Genomic DNA, 19,511 nt, shown 5'->3' on the forward strand with positions numbered 1-19,511 from the left:
AATTAAGTTTCTAGTTTATTTATTGCAAAACAAACTTAGGAATTCATAAATATTTTTTGTATTTGATACAAACAAATACTGCTATTTGCTGGCTATTCGAAATATTTTGCACTAACCTCCTCCCTGTGTGCAAAATAGTACAAAAAGTATTTATTAAAAATGTTGATAACGTCATATGAAGCAAGTGTGATTTGTATAAATCGCTTTTGCATGAGAAGATACATTATCATAAAAATTGTAGTAAGGTTCTTATACACGCTTCAACTAATTTACATTTCTAAGATATGAAACTCGATAATAAACTAAAAATTGAATATAATTTCTTTCCGTATATTTATATAAACATCTTATATTTATATCCAAAAGTACGAATATATTTTTTTTTTTTTTTTTATTCATTTATTATTTTACAGCAATCAGAACAGTACTTATATTCTATGAGCTGCATTGCTTATATATATATATATATAAACTAAAAAGAATAAACTAAATAAGAATAAATAAAAATAATAACATAAAAATAGTAACTAATAATAATAGTAATATATAATAATAGTAAATAATAAAATAATATAATAATACTACAAAAAAAAAATTAAATTAACTTAACTAACATATTTTGATGATTACTCTAAAAAATATAGAAATTGTTCCATTAAACAATTTGCTAGATTAGGATATTATCCATTGGTGATTTACGCTTGAGCCTCCTGGAATGTGGCATCTCAAGCAGTTGTGCAACTATTTTATTTGGGTGGGCTTCTAGTTTTTGAAAGTGGTGGACACTGAAGTTTCTTATTACTTCCTCGATATATAAAATATTCAGATCGTCATGTATGGTCTTGTTACTGACGAACCACGGGGCATCAACTATCTGTCTGAGTATTTTTGATTGGGCACGCTGCATTAATGCTATATGAGACTTGCTGGCACATCCCCATAATTCAATACCGTAAGTCCATATAGGTTTTATCACTGTTTTATAAATTAATAATTTATTTTCAAGGGATAATTTTGACTTGCGTCCTAATAGCCAATATATTTCTGCAGTTCTAATTTTTATCGCTTTTACTTTTGAGCAAATGTGATCTCTCCAGGTCAGTCTACGATCAAGATGCATACCCAAGTATTTGACACAATTATTACTTGGTATTTTTCGTCCATAAAAGTAAACACTTGGGCATGTTGACTTGTTGAGAGTAAACGAAATATGACTCGATTTACTTTCGTTAATTTTTATTCGCCATTTCCTTGTCCATTCCTCAATAATATTAAGATGGCTTTGCAGATTGCTTGATGCAACAGATGCATCGATGTGTGTTGAAAGTACTGCAATATCATCAGCGAAAGTTGCTGTTATGGTCGATTGTAATGTTGGAAAGTCACTTGTAAATAGAATATACAGTAAAGGGCCCAAAACACTTCCCTGTGGAACACCTGCTTCGATTTGATGAGATGCTGAAGTATTTGAGTTAACGCGGACTCTAAATTTCCTACCATCAAGGTAGGATTCTAGAATATTGTAATACCTACTTGGAAGTAGAGAGCCAATCTTGAATAAAAGGCCTTTATGCCACACCTTGTCGAAAGCTTGGCTCACATCTAGAAAAATCGCGGAGCAGAATTTCTTAGCCTCAAAGGTATTATTGATAACGCTTACAATTCTATGGCACTGTTGAACTGTAGAATGTTGGTTCCGAAAGCCGAATTGATGGTCTGGAAAAATATTTGTATTAGCTAAGATGTTTTGGAGTAGCAGTTTTTCAAGCACTTTCGAGACGATAGGCAAAAGGCTGATCGGTCTATATGAAGAAACCATGTTTGGATCTTTCCCACTTTTATGTATCATTTTTACTATGGATGTTTTATAGAAGGTTGGCCAGTAGTTTAATCTTATTATCGAATTGTATATATAAGTTAATAGGATAAATCCCTTCTTTGGCATTTCTTTAAGCATTCTTGAAGTCACCAAGTCAAATCCAGGAGATTTCCTATTCTTCAGTTTAGCAATTTCTTTAACTATCATTTTTAAAGAGAAGAAGTTTATACTGTTTTCAGAGTTCACTAAGGTAAATGAAGTCAAACTGGTGTCCGCTGTATTTGAGAGATCTGGATTAGGTTGAAAAACTGAACTCAGATATTCAGCAAATAGATCAGCTTTTTCTGCGTCACTTCTTGCCCAGTGTAGGTGATTGCGCTCATCCCATCGAATAGGTGGATTTCTAATTTGAGGTTTTTGTTTGTGTTTAATAGGATTCCAGATTGAATTATCAAATCTATTAAGATTTGATACATACTTGTTAAAGTTCTGGTTGGAAATCTCTCTGAGCCTCAATTTAAGCCTGTTGCTTAAATTATTAAAAATATTTCTATCCGAAGGTAAATGACTTGATTGCCATTTGCGTCTTGCTCTCCTTTTATCTGCTAATAAATTTTTAATTTCCAAGGACAGCGATTGCTCCTGCTTGACGGTTGTTTTTGGAGTAGCTATTACAGCTGCTGCATGAAGAATTTCGTTAAACTTGTCAACAGCGTGGTCAATCTCTGCTGGATTTTTTAGACTAATTTTGAGATTTATCTTCTCTTCTATTTTACAACGGTATAGCTCCCAGTTAGTTTTTGTTGAATGAAGTCTAACAGGATTACAGACGTTCATAATAGAAGAAGAAATAGTGGCAATAATCGGGGAGTGATCTGATGAAAGATCATAGCTTGGATTAACATCAGTATACTTGGAATTTAAACCTTTTATTATAAAAAAATCCAGTAAATCCGGCTTCTTTCTTATGTCAGTAGGCCAGTAGGTTGGAGTTCCTGTGGAAAGAGTAGAATAGCATTGTTGATCAAGAACTTCATAAAGTGTTCTTCCCTTTGGATTGATCAGTCTTGATCCCCAAAACGTGTGCTTGCTATTAAAGTCTCCGCCGACAATAAATTTACTTCCAAGCGACCCAAAAAAATCAGAGAATTGTGAAGCGCTAATCTTATGCCGGGGAGGACAATATACTGCAGAAATAGTTAATGGAAAAGAAGAAAGTTGAACTTGGATTGTTGTTGCTTGAAGGAATTCTTTGTCATACTTTTGGAGTTCATAATGAGAAATGTTGGACTTGATCAATACGGCTGAGCCACCGTGTGCTGTACCATCTGGATGACATGTATGATAAATATAGTACTGAGGAATAAATAAGTTGGAGTATTTAGTGAAGTGGGTTTCACTTACTAGTAATATATCAATTTTATTTTCATTAAGGAACACTATCAATTCATTTTTATGCTGTAAAAGCCCATTTGCATTCCATAATCCTAATCTTAGAAATTTGAACATTATTTAGGTTTATTTATAAGCGTGGATAACATGTTTATCATCATTGTGTTTTGCTGCATGAGCTGATTGAACATACTTTTGAACTCATTCAAAAATGGAAGAGACTTGAATTAATACTTTCTGAAATTTCTGATTTACTAGATTTGATTGCTTGAGCATATGACATATGTTCTGAATTAAAAAGATTTTCATTACGATGATTAAAAGTAGAATGCTTTGCATAATTTGGATGATTATTCGAATAATTTTGATTAGTCGCACTATTGCTATTGGTGTTTATTTTAGGTTTACTGTTCAAGAGGTTTTTATAAGTTAGGCAACCCCTATAATTTGCAGTATGGGACTCTTCACAATTAGTGCAAAATGCAGGTAATTCTTTTGATTTTGTACATTTTTTACTCTCATGTTGATCACCACATTTTACACACCTAAATGGCCGGTTGCAGTAAGATTTTGTATGACCATACATTTGGCATCTACTGCACTGTGCTATTTCTGATGATCTCATTGGAGGTTCAAAATGCACAATTTGATTTAGGATTTTATTTAATTTGAAGATATCGGAGTTATTGCTGCTTGGCTCTAAATCAACATAAAACATGTTGAGTGGTAATTTACTTCTAAAGTGAATAACATTTGTTATATTCCTAACTTTATGCCCAAAAGTTTCAATTGCTGTTTTTAGTTCTGTAATATCGGTTGAGTAATGCATATATTTCATGACCACTCTGTATGCTCTTTCGCTGCTAATCTGATAGGTATGAAAAACTGCTTTACGACCTCGGAGATATTTAACGAGGTTTTTATAATCATCAACAGAAGAAACAATAAATTTGATTATATCATTAGGAAATGTTTTAGTGGTAAAATTTTTGATATTTAGAATAGTTTTGATTTCATCAACCATGCCTCGGAAATCAACCACACCGTAAATAAAAACTGGTGGTGGCAATTTTTTTTTGATATTTCTGAAACAGCAATAGGCTCTTTGTTGTTAATACGTTGAATCTATTTGTTAGTTGAATTGGCTGATCTACTTGTCGGTTTGGACGTTTCTTTTAGGACTATCAACAACTTGCCAAGGAATGGAATTATAATAAGTTGAGGGCTCGTTGCAGGATTCCATTTGTTCTTCATTCATGTTGTTGTTGCGTATTGTAGGATTTACGAAATTACTTGCTGGCTGTGACTCATGTAAAAGATGTTCACTTTCGGGACTGCAGTTAAGCACTTTATCAACTTCAACTAACGGAATTGGTGGATTATATGGTTCATTTTGCATAATTATTAATTATGCCTTAATTAACAGTTTTTTAAATTTTATATTCAATGAACGAAAATAAATGTACCCTTACGGGTACATTTATTTGATTATTATATAACACTTCACTATTAAATTCAATTTATATTTCACTTTGGATGATAACAATGTTTGTTTACACTAACGTGAGGCACAGTATACCTGGCCGAAGGTTCGAAGCGAACTGAGGTCAACTGATAAGAAATAAATATTGAATATTTATTGATCCGATGCTACCTGTACGGCAGTTGGTTTCGAACTGACGAATATATGAAAGATAGATTTTGAAACCATTTTTTTATTAACTAATCAAAAATACAATTATTTGAATCAATTATAACCTTTTAAACTAATGTTTTACAATCTAGATTGCTTAAAGTAAAATTTTAATTTATTTAAAAACAAAATACATTCAAACTCCTTTCTCACCGTTCTTTTTCTTCTAATTTCGTTCAGATGATTGTATAAGAATTTATTTTTTTTCAAATTATAGCATACTGTTTTACTATTTCTTATTTTGATATCAAAAATAGTTTTGATATACATTTATTTAGTTTAGATTTTTGCCATGGTCCATTTCCACATTCTTGTATTTTATGTTGAATCTTTGACAAAAATGACTTTTTCAATTAGAAATTACATAAAATATATCAATCGCATTTTTATTTATAACAAATTAAAATTTTAATGTGTTGATATATAAAATTCCGATCAAACACAGTTAAAAAGTATTTTCTATTCGCGTTTGTTTTTATCATAAAAGTAAAATATTGCTTTATAAAATTATTGCTTTATTTAGTTTAAAAACAATATATTTTTTTTAATTATGTAAAACTATAATAATAAATATCTATTACATCAAAATATTAAATACCACTACTATCACTAATAAATTACACTAATATGTGGTGGTAATGTATTACCATCACAAAACCAATAAGTTGTCATCTGATAGCCATATACGAGGTCTGTTCAAAAAGTACCCGGAATTTTCGTTTTTTCAAAAAAATATTTATTTATTCGTCTACATTAATGTGGTCCCCTTCAAAGTAGTCCCCCCCAGATATAATACACTTATGCCAGCGTTTTTTCCAATTTTCGAAGCACCCTTGATATTCACTTTTTGATATGTCCTTGAGCACTCTCAGCGATTTTCTTCAATCGAGGAAAACCGCCGTCCTTTCATGGGTCTCTTCAACTTTGGGAATAGGAAAAAGTCACACGGAGCCATATCTGGTGAATTTGCGCACTTTGCAACACTTTATTTCATTTTTTACGCAAAATTTAATACAAATTCTTTGACCTTACAATTCTTCCATTGTAAAAATCGCCGAGCTCAGAAAAACACGTCGAACCTTAGCGACTACCACAGACAAAGTAAACAGTGAATATAGCTGAAAATTTCATCATACTTTAGGGGCATGTATACCAACACAATAAAAAAAAATTTTGACAATCAGACACTCCAGACCCGCGAAATTTAATTATTAGTAATTCCGGGTACTTTTTGAACACACCTCGTATGTTATAAATATTAAAACAATTACTTATTTCCTTCAAATGTAAATAGACAGTAATTTGCAACTAAATAATAACTAGTGCTGTATGGCATCGTGCCTTCAGGTAATTTGCTGGAACTTCCCGTACCGTAATTAACAATCTTGGTACGGAACCGAAAAAAAATTACACAAACTGTGTACACATTTTTAAAATTTCTATGAAATATCTGATAATTCGATGTGCATAAGTTCAATAAGCATTTTTGACCGCCATATGACATTTTTTTTAACTTATTTTTATTGAGAGTCCATAACCGCTGAATCTGCCTTTCCAAAAATTTAATAAGTTCATCTTGTCCATACAAGTAAAATGTTTTTTGAATTATTAAAATCGGACGCCCCGTTCTCTTAAAAACTGAGATACCGTTTTTGGCACTTTTGCTCCGTATTTTCGGAACGGCTAGACCTGCCTTCGCCAAAAACTAATCAGCACGTCTCTTTATCAATACGAATCGAATGTTTATTGAATTATTTAAATCGGTTAATCCGTATTATTGAAATCGTTGACGAAAATTTGTATCCACACACACACATATATACACACACATACCTCAATTTTTTCTAAGGTATGCCAAAATGTTCAGAAGGTTTTGAAACGTAAAGATATATAAAAATTTTCATTTTAGATTTTTTTGCGATTACTATAACTTACCCTATGGGAAGTTAAAAATGGTAAAAATAGGGAACTGATATAATCTAATAAATTATTGCTTTTGTATCTCTTAATATTTTTTTTATTATAAAATAAATAGGAAGAATATTAAAATTCTAATATATATTAGTTGTACAAAATATGTGATGATAGTGTTTTTGACTAAAATCAATAAAATTTTCAACAGAATTTATATCTGCACGTCTTTCTGTCACAGGTTTTATTTAGATTTTATTTTTATTTTTGTAGACGCCCCCAACAATGCTGTACCTTTCGCTGATATATATTTTTCATATTATTCATATGTGTGGGCGCTGGTACGATGTACATCATATTCTATTTAATAAATATTAAATTTTTTCACGAAAACATAACAAAGTGAAAATAAAAAACAAAATGAAGGTATATTATAATTTAGAATATATTACCTATTCATATTCATCGTATTCTCTATTAACTTTTATAGACAAGATATTTAATATTATATGCAGCTATTCTGAGATAAGTCACATAGGGTGAACATATCTTTTTTCATCGAATAAATTTATTTCGATGTTTATCAAATACCTAGTTGTTGAGAACAAACTGTTATTATATATGAAGACGCTTTATATAAGATAAAATGACGAATTTCTATATATTATAATAAATAATTAAAAATAATATATTTCTATATTATATAATACTCGCAGAAATTAAATGTAAATTCGAAAGATCAAGATGTATAGAAAATACTTAGATAAAAAACTTAATTTCGGACTTGAAAGTAATATTTTTGCTTAGTTCTTTTTGCTCTACTCAAAGCAATATAAAGTAGAAATACTATTTATATATAGAGAATCGTCAAAATCCGTTATATTGTTTTATGCATTTATTTGTCGTTTTATTTTGATATTTCTTCATTTTTTTTGTTATTTTAAACAGAACATATAAATTGCTTCATTTGAATTATATTTAGGAGAAAACTTATCAAATTATATGTAATTTAATAAAAAAAAAATTATCAAGAATTAACATATTCATACATTGTGAACAATTTGTTTATTCAAATTAATTTTTTTAACAATTTTGTTCAATCATAGTTTTGTATTGCTACTTAGATTTTAATTTAGTTTTGCGTTGAGATTGACTCCCTACTTATCAGATACTAATTTTTTTTTAAATTAAAAACCAAATACTAAGTTTGTACATTTGTCAATTAAACTTACAATAAGTAAATATATTAGACTGGAAATTTAGACTTCTTATTTTAATATGAAATTCTTATCATATTCATGATTATTATTTTCTTTTCGTAGACTTGAAATTTTTTTTTGCTTACCATCAAGTTGACTTTGGAAATCACTGCTTTAGCACGTTAATCGCCACTATAATATTTAACTAGTGGTGTATAGCATCTTGCCTCAAGGAAAATTGCTGGAATTTCCCGTACCGTAACGAAATGTTCGAGAAATATTAAATGCTTTCAAATCGATTATAATAAGTACTGTAACATTGTCTAATAATTTATAACAATTATATTAACTGAATTACAATGTTAAAATCATTTATTTAAATTATATAAGTGAGCTTTGAAACTTTAGCAATAACTAATATTAAATTTTGATTTATTTTCGATATACAAAAAAAATTTTTTTTGTACGACTGTCAACATAAGCAGAAAGTTTTTTGAATCATTCAAATCGGACGCTTAGTTCTCTCAAAAACTGACATTTTTTGTACATTTAGCTCTGTATCTTCGAAATGGCTGTCTTTGCCAAAAACTTATCACGACTTCTCCAAATCATTACAAATTGAATGTTTTTTGAATCATTCGAATCGAATACTCCGTTCTAATCAGCACATCACCCTATCAATAAGAATCGAATGTTTTTTGAACTATCCAATACTATCTGAAATGTGAAGATATGCAAAAATTTTCATTTTCGATTCGTCTCCTTACCCTGACCCTTACAGGAAGTCAAAAACTCAGGAGGACCGTGATAAGTTTATAAGAGAATTTAGTTAAAAATGTATAATGAAAACTTAATATACCTCAAAATTTTTTTTGTTACAATTCCCAATAAAACAACAATATTCTTTTATGTCAGACATATGACTGACATATTCTTAAGTTAAAACTTTTCTTTTAAATTTTTTTCTTGTCGAGACATGCCAGTCATGTCTAAGTGTGGGCCAAAAATTTTTAAGTTTGGCTCCTAATAATTATAGCTTGCGTCGAACATCTGTGATTGACATGGACTTCTACCAAATCGCGTATGCCAGACATGGCTCATGTAAAACTTTTCTTATTAACATCACCTAAGATTATATGCATAGTTTATTAATTTTAATTTCTTCTAATAATTTTTTTTTTGGAAAACTAGATTTAAATTTTTCTATTTCGTCTCCTCAAACTCTTTGGTTATGGCGCATCCGCTCTATTTTCCATACATTTTACTGATATAGAAAACTGTGATTTTTTATCATCTCCCTCGAGTGTTTATTCTTCGGTCGGTCGATGAGTTTGTTTTATTGCTATTTTTATTTTTCGAACGTATGAAGAATAAAATGAAAATGTGTAAAAAACGGAAGTTTGCAAGAACGCATTGAATCTACGATGAACAATATGCCCCGTTCTTTTTAGGGTTTCGGTGTATCGGCCTGGAAACATTAGATATCTTCACATATCGCTCTCTAGAATCACATATGTATATTTAAATTCGAAAAAATGAAGTTAGTAAACCAAAAACGTTCTGTGAAATTATTATAGGTTCTGCAAATATAAAACCTGTAAAAAATTCAAGGAATTCTGCTGATGTACTAAGTTCATTTTTTGAATTCAAATATACATGTGATTTACATCAAATAGATTAATAGGAAAGCAGAAGAAAAATAGACCCACAATCATCTTAAAACTGATTGTAATTTTTAAATTTTTATTTTTACATAGTTATACAATATATAAATGCTACATATATGAAATATCTATATAATAATTAGAGCAAGGCTTAAAGGTCTGCGGGTAAAAAGCTCCATTACTATTATCTCAAAAAAAAAACGTATAGATTTTTAATGGTATTTTAAAGTAGAGGGCAAAAATGTGCAATCAGCCATTTCCTTATATTGTCATTTTTTTAACAGAAGTAATATTTTTCGTTAACAATTGTTTAGTTTACAATGCATGCATATAATTGTTAAGTATACATCATTTATTGTCGTATAAGATATCTTGTTATTTTTAGCTGAGATTTATCTACTTTATATAATCTCTAGATTACTAGTTACTTGTGGTTGGGATAAAACCTTTACTTTAAAATGAGAAATTAGTAAATAATTAAATAAAATAAGCTGAAAAAAGTAATTTCCGATTAATTCCATGTCTGATATGATTTTTTCTGATAAAACTCCATATAAAAGTTGTATGCAGTGTAATTTTTGTAAAATATGTGTCTATAAAATAAGCATTTCAAACCGAAATTACAAGTTACACCTCATTTATAAAATTGTATTTCAAGAAACAATGAGTACGATTATGGTAAATCAAACTGAAATGCTTATCAATGCAAGATTTATGATGATAGTGAGAGATGACGAAAATGTTTCTTTATTATGTTTAATAATATATATTTGAATTATAATTTTCAATTTTGTTATTGAATCTAGTTAAACTACATATTATTTTCCAAAATCTTTTTAAAATCAAAAGTAATTTTTTTTCAAGAGCAATCAGATCTACGTGTTCTATAAGCTTACTTCTTAACTAAAAGCAAAGTGGACCTTTTATCTCTGTGACTGACCTTTTTTACTCCATGTAAAAAACACCATATGTCTAACTTTATAAAAATAAAGTCAAAAAGCATGTTTCTGTAATAATAAATTAGCTGGCTTACTGAAGATGGTCAGATATATTTTTTTTGATACGTTGTTATTTGTTGTGTTCCAGTTGGTCCAGTTGGTCCAGTTGGTCCAGTTTTCCACGTATAGTTTTTTCCTTGTAGGAGTTTACTTTTATTCTAGTGCTCACAATGTTTACTTGAATGATTGGCTTCAAGCTTATTTCCAGTTTTAACTGTAAAAAATATAAAGTTATATTAGTCTCTGAATTACATATCCACTAAATAGCCGATATTTTTAGAAATTTATACTATGCACCATATAAATATAATTTTATATTTGCTATTTCACTATAGCCACAATTCTAGCCTTATTATAATATTTATCTAATGTAGATGAATATTAATGTTTACACATTTATCTTATATATTCTCTATTTTCCTTATATTTTCTAGATTTTTATCTATCTATAAATAGACACATCAAGCGATTGGGTTTTTGTATTAATGTATTTTCACATACAATTTGTGGAATTTACAATTATTTTTTAACACTATAGGATGGCTATACTTACAATTTCAATTTTTTGCTGAAAAATTTGTACCGTTCAATATTAAATGAGCAAGAATAATAAAAACTAACTACAATGACCAAAACATGATCAATTTGGCTGAAGCTCTAGGTAATTTTCAAACTTAAGCAGGATGATTTTTATTAAATATTTTTTCCAAGGCGGTAACGACCCATACAATACTATCACCCCGTTCAGGCTTACCGTTGAATTCTGGGACACACCCTATATATAATGTATATATATATATATATATATATATATATATAAAAATATGGACATTCATAAAGACAATATTAAGAGCTAAAACTTTCAGAGAATTGTTTTTCATCAATTTGGAACCATTGGAGCACTTGGGAGCAAGGAAATTTGAGAATATCCATATTAATTAAGGACCAACCTAATGTGTATATAATTGATGTATTTTTAAGCGTTACGCACAAAACCATTTTTATTATTATCACTCATACTATCTACCCATATTAAGCTAAAGTTTTTTTTGATACCCACCTTTAACAGTCAATGCTCCTATGCCAACTTTGGGTTCACCTCCTGCAAGTCCTCCTACGGACCCGTGGGTCGTTAGACCCGTAACCAGGTTCCACAGAACCTCTCTATAACAACTCTGGATAGGGCAACATTCAGGGAAGGGCAAAGCCGAGGCCACCGTCATAGAACGCGAACATATTTCTTTTATTTCTTGTGGAACCGGTGGACAACTTAAAAGCAGAAATTATATCACAATAAAAAATAATTATTGATAAATTTAACATATTGATCTGCAACTAGTTATTCTAGAACATCGCATGTATAATTTGCTGATACTGGTCGATGTACGAACAAGTAAGAGATGTACATTACAAGAATACTGAGAGCTTTAAATTATTTGAAAATATTTAGGATTTTTTAAATGTTTGAAAAAAAAGCAAACCAAAATGACAAATTTGTGAATCCACTATCTAAATGATCGGAATGATTTCCTTCAATCAGTTTTATTAGCAATTAAACATTAATAAACGTTTGTTGGCGGAATTAGCTCATGTGCAGCGTTTCCGATTCACACGCCAGAGGTTCGAAGTTCGAATCCCCGGCATAATATAGAAATACTATTAAAAATAGTTTGGAATAAAAGTTAAAAGTAGTTTGAAATAGTATTAGAAATAGTTCAATCGTATATAAAAGGTTTGAGAATAAAAATTAATTGAATAGAAGTAATGAAAGAAGTAATGGAAGTAAGAATAGAAGTAATGAAGTTGTAGAAGATAGATAATAAGAAGAAAAGGATGAATGAATACGTTGATGATACATAGAATAGGATAGAATAAATAGGAAGAAGAATAGGATTTATATAAGAAAAATAGTATGAACATGAAGATTGTATTGAAATTGAAATATTGTAATGAAATTAAACTATGTTGTAGGTGGCTAAATGCTCGAGTAAGCGAGGCCAATAAAATAAAAAAAAATAAAAAAAAAAAAAAAAAAAAAAACGTTTGTTGGTCGAATAATATTGAATGATGACTAGAAAATTGTATTTGATGTATTGTATAAAAATTAATTTCAGCCAAATTATTATACGCCGGTTTAAATTTTCTTTAATTAGTTTTTTAAGGTTTTGAGAAAAAAGGTTGTTAGTTACTTGCCAATTTTGCTATGATATTTTTTAAATCATATCAATTAAAAATATAAAACTAATTGTTTTTACTATAATTTTCAAATTCATACATATGATTGTGGTTTTGGCTTTTTTATATTCCTAAAAGTTTTTTTTAACTATGCAATCTTATAGCGCAAGATACCAAAAAGTTCTATAATTACCTGAAACTTTGTTCTCAAAGAACTCATATGTGAATGAAATATGGGTTTGGGACATTTTTTACCTCACATATAATTTCTTATGTATAAAATTGCTATCGAGAAATATCTTAGTAATGAAGCAAATATGAATGATGTAAATTAACTTAATAACTGTTAAAAGTGAAAAATATAATTCCAAGTTATTTGAGCTTTTAAACGGTTTTGCTTAAAAAATAAAATCATAACACACAATTTATTGTAAAATAATAATAAAATAATAAGTATTTAGTAGTACATCTTTGACACATCAATAAGCAAGTTTTGATATAATTGTACTCATAAAAAAGTAATATTAGAATTATTTGTGTGATTTGTGTTACTTAACACTGAATGAGTGTTAAGTGGTATCCCAAAAGTTAATAATTTAAAATGAAATTACTTTTTTAATAATTTGATATGTATGTATGTTTATTTATGTAGGTATCTACATTTACATAAGTTTATATATATTTAATTATTTAAATATACTCACACTATAATTTTGATAATAATATCCCCATTTGGGAGCATTGAACATTTATACTGCGTGCAATCATCTTGTATATTAATTACGACGCTCTCTGAAAGTGGACCTAATTCTTTGCGACACTTGAAATCCCATTCTAGAAATTTATACAAATGTAAAATTTTATTAGATCCTAACAAATAATATATCGCAAAATGTATTATTTATATTTGTGTAATGCATTATTTATTATTTCATATAATTTTCTATGTAATTTTACCATACCTGATAGATTTTATTTCTTGTTTTATTGCATTTGTTCATTCTAGCTTTACTTTATTTTTTTATACTATAAACTTATTCATACTTATTTCATTTTATCATACATTAAATTGCTCAAAAATTACAAAAAATATTCTAATAACTAAATCCAGTGAATAATTATTAAGAGGGCAAAAAAGCTGAAGATGAAGTTATTAAAGTACTTAATATAGGTCATTTGGATTTTTTTTAAAGCTTCTATTATTAATTTGATTCAATAACATTTGTCTATCTATTAGGATTCGGTCAACTTATTTTTATACATTTGACTCTTTCCAATTTCTAATAAATGACTCAGTACATTTCCATTAATAAAATTTGATTTTTATAACAGAAAGTTTTGACAAATTTTCAATGAACCTATATCTGTAATCATAATTATGTGTGATAGTTGTAATATTATTTCTTACTTACCCCCGGGAGATAATCCAGCAACCAGTATTGGGACATCAATTTCAGAATTTACTTGTTCATCCACATGTATGGCACCAATATCAATTTTAATATTTGGAATATGTAATTCCAAAATTATGACTAAAAAGATGAATCGATGAACAATATACATTTTAATTAATGAAGTAAACCGATATCTTATTTCAATATCAACTGGCAAAATTTTCTAACTTCAATTTTCTTGGTTGTTCATTCATTTTAAATCACTGTAGGATTATTCATTTATTAAATAATGCACTTTATTGGTTTATTAACAATATTTCCAAAGACAAGATGTAAATTCTAATTTTAATATCGTAATCAGCGTATTTCTTTGTCCATTTGTCAGCGACATACAATTCTAACTGATGAAGTTATTGAGTATATTTGCTTCTGTTTAAATTAATATGAATGTGTTTATCGAATATAATCGTTTCATTCAAAAACAATTACAAATAACCATGTAGTCGATAAGGTTGTTGTATAATTTAATTATGCAAACAAACCTAGCATTGTTTTGTTTTATTATAGCGATCTGTTTAATACGTCGGACATAATTGGAAGTTTGCGTGTTTGTTTATTTATATTTGAGCTTTATATTTGATTATGATATTTTTGAAATATTGTATAAATTAGTGTTTAAACATACAAGTAGTTGAATATGTGGAATTATCAATACTATACATAATTTTTTAACGTGATATTTATTATTTTAAACAATACTTTTCTTAGTGTTCTATGTAATTCTATAACGTAGTGTTATTAGAAGGCAATCCAATGATTGTCGACTCTTTGTGATGAGTTTATTATTGACTAATATGGATATATATATATATATATATATATATATAAATATATATGTGTGTGTGTGAAGGTCTTACCTAAAATGTGTAGAGTTCTACAGATGATGCCAACAATTTGTAGGTTCTTTCTGCTGCTAACAAAACTGTTAACAATCTGTGGAGGCTGATCAGTTAAACAGACGAAGATGTTTGTTGTATTTATTAACAGCTGAGAAACTGATCTGAATTTATGAAACTAAATGACAACTAAGATTATGCTATCTAGCTGAAGACCGAGTATGATTAAGGTACAAAACTTAAACGAGGAATAGACTCATACTGGTCTGAACTTAAACTTTTCTGGACTCATACTGACTGAACTTTGAGAAAATAAAATGACGATTGACTGGCGAATGCGTCATTGTAAGCTTCTACCATTATTGCTTGATATTAAGCTGTCTTAGACATATAACTTAAAAATCTTATAGTTGCAAGACAGTAGCTCTTATCATTGAGCGAAGTACAAGTTCCTTCACAAAGATTAAAATGGTACTACCAATAACATTGCCTGAAATTTTTATAAAACTAGTGCAAATATAAACAATTTTAAAGACGCTTCACATTTAATTTTATCAAAATTAAGAGCTTATAAAAAATATACTTCAATGATCTTCACTATGTAATAATGTAAATATATAATATTTTATCTATATACCATTATTTCATTTTTATAATATTTTGCATTACAAGATATATAGCCTTTATTATAACAAAACTAAATAACGTTAAATAAAACGTTTCATATGATGTTTAATAATATTCTAATTTTATTACTAGAGTTAATTTTTGAGTGGGTAATAGACCCTTGTATCTTGTTCTTATTGTTTTTAGACATCTAACAATATTTGTTCTGTATTTTCTGTAACAATGAAAATATATATATAAATGAAAATAAGAAGAAGATAAGCAGATACTTCTACTCCGAAAAAAACAATCAAATAATAGCAAAAATAATTTTCAATTTAAAAAATAGGTATGAAGTTAAATTAGTGCGCATAGGGGTGTTCTTTTGTGTGTTTGAGAGATTTCAATTGAAAAACTTCATTTTTGAAATCAATTTCTCTAGAAATATGTGAATTTCAATTTCGAGAATAACACATTTCGATAAGTTTATGCAAAATTCCACTTTCAACTAGTTGAATTTTCAAAATCGATTCCGAATAACAGACTAAAATGTGGAAGAACTTTTTTTTCACTTTTCTGCAATTTACAAAAAAAAAACGGCTCGGCTGATCTTCACGACAAACTGACAAGCGCTAGTCCTTATCGAGTTACATCAAATGACTTAAAATTTTGAAATCGACTCAGCTATTTTTGAGAAAACGTCGACGAAAGGTCAAAAATCTGCACACACTTTTTTAAGATTTCGTCCCATTCGATTCAGAATGACTTGAAACGTCAAGGAAATATAAATTTTGCGAATTTAAAAATCAAAGGTAAACAATCCTTAGGGATATCAAAAATAGTTAGTTCTAATATATATATATATATATATATATATATATATATCAAATTTTGAATTTCAATTATATCAAACTTCAAGCTTATTTCGCAGCGACCGCCATTGCATTTTCTGCGCCGTAATATTCTGTCTGTCAATTTTTTCACTCGCGAATACTTTTTGCAATCTGAAAAATTCCCGGTTCCGTGACAAAGTATGCAAAAAATGCAAAAGAAGACATCACGAGCTTATAAAAAGCTATATCTAGCCGGCTTTTACGCTAAACTATAATAATTATGATAGAGCGAACATATATTAGAGAACAAAGGGCCAATTATTCAAAGGGATACTGACCAGTATGCTTTATATAAAAACATTTTATACGCTCTGGAAATGCATAGAATAAACTGTTTAAACAAAATTATATAGAAAGGTTTCAAATATAAGTTTGATATGGATTATTATATTCCTAATAATTAGATAAAAATAAAATTGGATTTAGTAGCGTGATACATTTTTAGTTTACTCATGTAACTTGAATGTAGTGCTCATAATTAAATATAATTATATAGAATTACTCTCTTCCACTTCACTTCCATATTTTTTTACCGGCTAATATTTTCTATCTGAATTTAAATATACCATTTTAAGTTTACAATTTAAATTGATAAGGTAAATTTCAAACATTAGAAATAAACCTCATTATTTATGTATAATTACAATACTTATGTAAATTTTATGATTAAAAATAAACTTACTAAATTATTGGAAAATATAAATTTTTATTACATACTACTAAATTGATCCAATTTGCATTGTGAACAGTATATATAAAACTTGACCTGATTTGATCTGGTCACATATTAAAATTAAAATAAATAAATAGATAAGACTTCTTATTATTCTGAAATAAATACATGCTATATTTTATATGAAACACGCACTTAATTTTGTCTTTCTAAACTTTCTGAAGGAGGAATTTGTTCTCGCCAAAAAATCCTATTTGCTAATTTCATGTTTTCTCCATGTTTAAAGTCATTCTGAATCGAATGAAAATTTAAAAAAGTATGTGTTAGTATATGTGAGCCGATTTTTGACCTTATGTCTATGTTCCTCAAAAACTATGAAACTGATTGAAAAAATTTAAAAGCTATTCAAAACTAATGAATATTGATTAGGTTTGTAAGACGATTGGCAAAGTTTCTTTGTAATTAGCAGAAAAGTTCAAAAGCATTTTCCACGTTTTTGTAAAAAAAAATCGAACAAAATAAAACATAATATAATAATGTTAACAAAATATTTTTTAACGTTTTGGAGTCGATGCATTACACGAACCTACAAAAAATGATGAGACCAAATGAATTATACCAATTAAATAAAATTGTGAATAATAATTCAATTTAATAATATTGGGAATGAGTTGCGTTTTTAGGGCATACAAGCACGTGTTTGTACTTGTAATAAAATAAATTGTAAATAATTAGAGTTATTATAAGTTAGATTAGATTTTAGCGAAAGTTAAATACTTATCTTCGAAATAAATATTTGAAAATTTTATCTATAGAAAAGGGGACGTCCATTAATCAAGTGAGCGTGTTCTTAAGGATTTTGGACCCCCCCTTTTCCTTGGTGATACATGGTGATATTTAAAATTACCCCACCTCTCCCACTAAACCTTAGGTGTATTTTTAGTTATGTGAAAAAACTGTAAAATTTTTGCATAATTTTTTTTTTGAAAATGTTTGATTTAAAAAAAAGTAAAAAATAAATACACGTGATATCTTACTATACCCTCTCTCCCCTACGTGGTATTTCGTGATTTTTTGTCAAACCCCCTGAAAATCTCACGTCTAATGGACGCTGGCAAAGCTCAATTTCTGTCGATTAAATAAGTATATTGTTACAAATATCGGGAAGTTTATATAAATTGCCTTCAAGCAGGGTTCTACTTACTCCTAGTTTACTAGTTGGTTTATTGGTTATATAATCAAGTTCATTAGCCAATTTTGAATTCAAAGCAAAATATGTTTGAATTGAAATATGTGTGTTTTTCAAACAGAAATCAGAATTTTGATTTTTAAAACTTTTAGTATGATTTTTACTCGTGATGGCTATTTCAAATAATGTAAAATCCAAACCATTTGCAAAGCAATAGATAATATGTAATAATTAAACTATTTGCAAAAATATCCAAAATATTTGGCTCAAAACTAAATTCTCACATTATGATGTCCTTCAGCAATTCGGTATATTTTTAAATCACTCACAAATATATTTCTTATCGTTTATGTCGATTATCTATTCATGTCGGAAAGTTCATGCTACTTGCCTTAAGACATAATGCCACTTACACTTAGTATATTATATTGTATACTTTGGAAAGCTCTGCAATTCTACATATATCATGTTAATATAACTGTAATATCAGTTACAGCTATAACTATAGTTGCAGTTATACTGTAACTGCTCAATTCAACTGAATTTACACAACTGATAAACTAACTGCAACTAAATTACAAATGCTGCATTAAAATCACAAAAAAGTCAAGTGACAATAGAATATTTATATATAATTCTCAAAATCTATCTATTGAAAAACAATACATTTTTTAAGCGACCTTAATCAGTCGCTCATAAAAGCAATATATTTTTTAAGAACGATGTTAATCAGTCTAATAGTCGTAGACTTCGGTTTGCACCATGCAACTTGGATATGAATGAGAACTTCCAACAATTGTGCATTACGTCTAAATTAATTAATTTATGTATCTTTTCATCTCGTACAAAATAGTAATCTAATATCATATAGAATTGCAACTTATCTTAGTGGTAGTCTATGTTATCAGGAATCCGTTTACCTTAAGACGAAGTATTTTAAACACTCTCTACGACGCCGTCCGCCTCGCCGCCTCGACCTACGCGTAATTTCCATCTCACGGGTAAAATA

The 19,511-nt window shown here is 28.5% G+C and overlaps 1 protein-coding gene across 1 annotated transcript in view; it reads left to right on the top strand.

The window, feature by feature from the left end:
• The first annotated feature begins 15,458 nt into the window (after positions 1-15,458).
• Positions 15,459-19,511, top strand: part of LOC113371151 (fatty acyl-CoA reductase wat-like) — a 29,773-nt gene continuing 25,720 nt past the window's right edge. The window contains exons 1-2 of the mRNA XM_026611796.1: positions 15,459-15,472; positions 15,552-15,589. Of these exons, the coding sequence (XP_026467581.1) occupies positions 15,459-15,472; positions 15,552-15,589 (52 nt within the window). The remainder of the gene's footprint in view (positions 15,473-15,551; positions 15,590-19,511) is intronic.

Source organism: Ctenocephalides felis, unplaced genomic scaffold (assembly GCF_003426905.1).
Source record: "Ctenocephalides felis isolate EL2017-DRISC unplaced genomic scaffold, ASM342690v1 CF-g0.4_SCAFFOLD_01492, whole genome shotgun sequence".
NCBI classification, from domain to species: domain Eukaryota; kingdom Metazoa; phylum Arthropoda; class Insecta; order Siphonaptera; family Pulicidae; genus Ctenocephalides; species Ctenocephalides felis.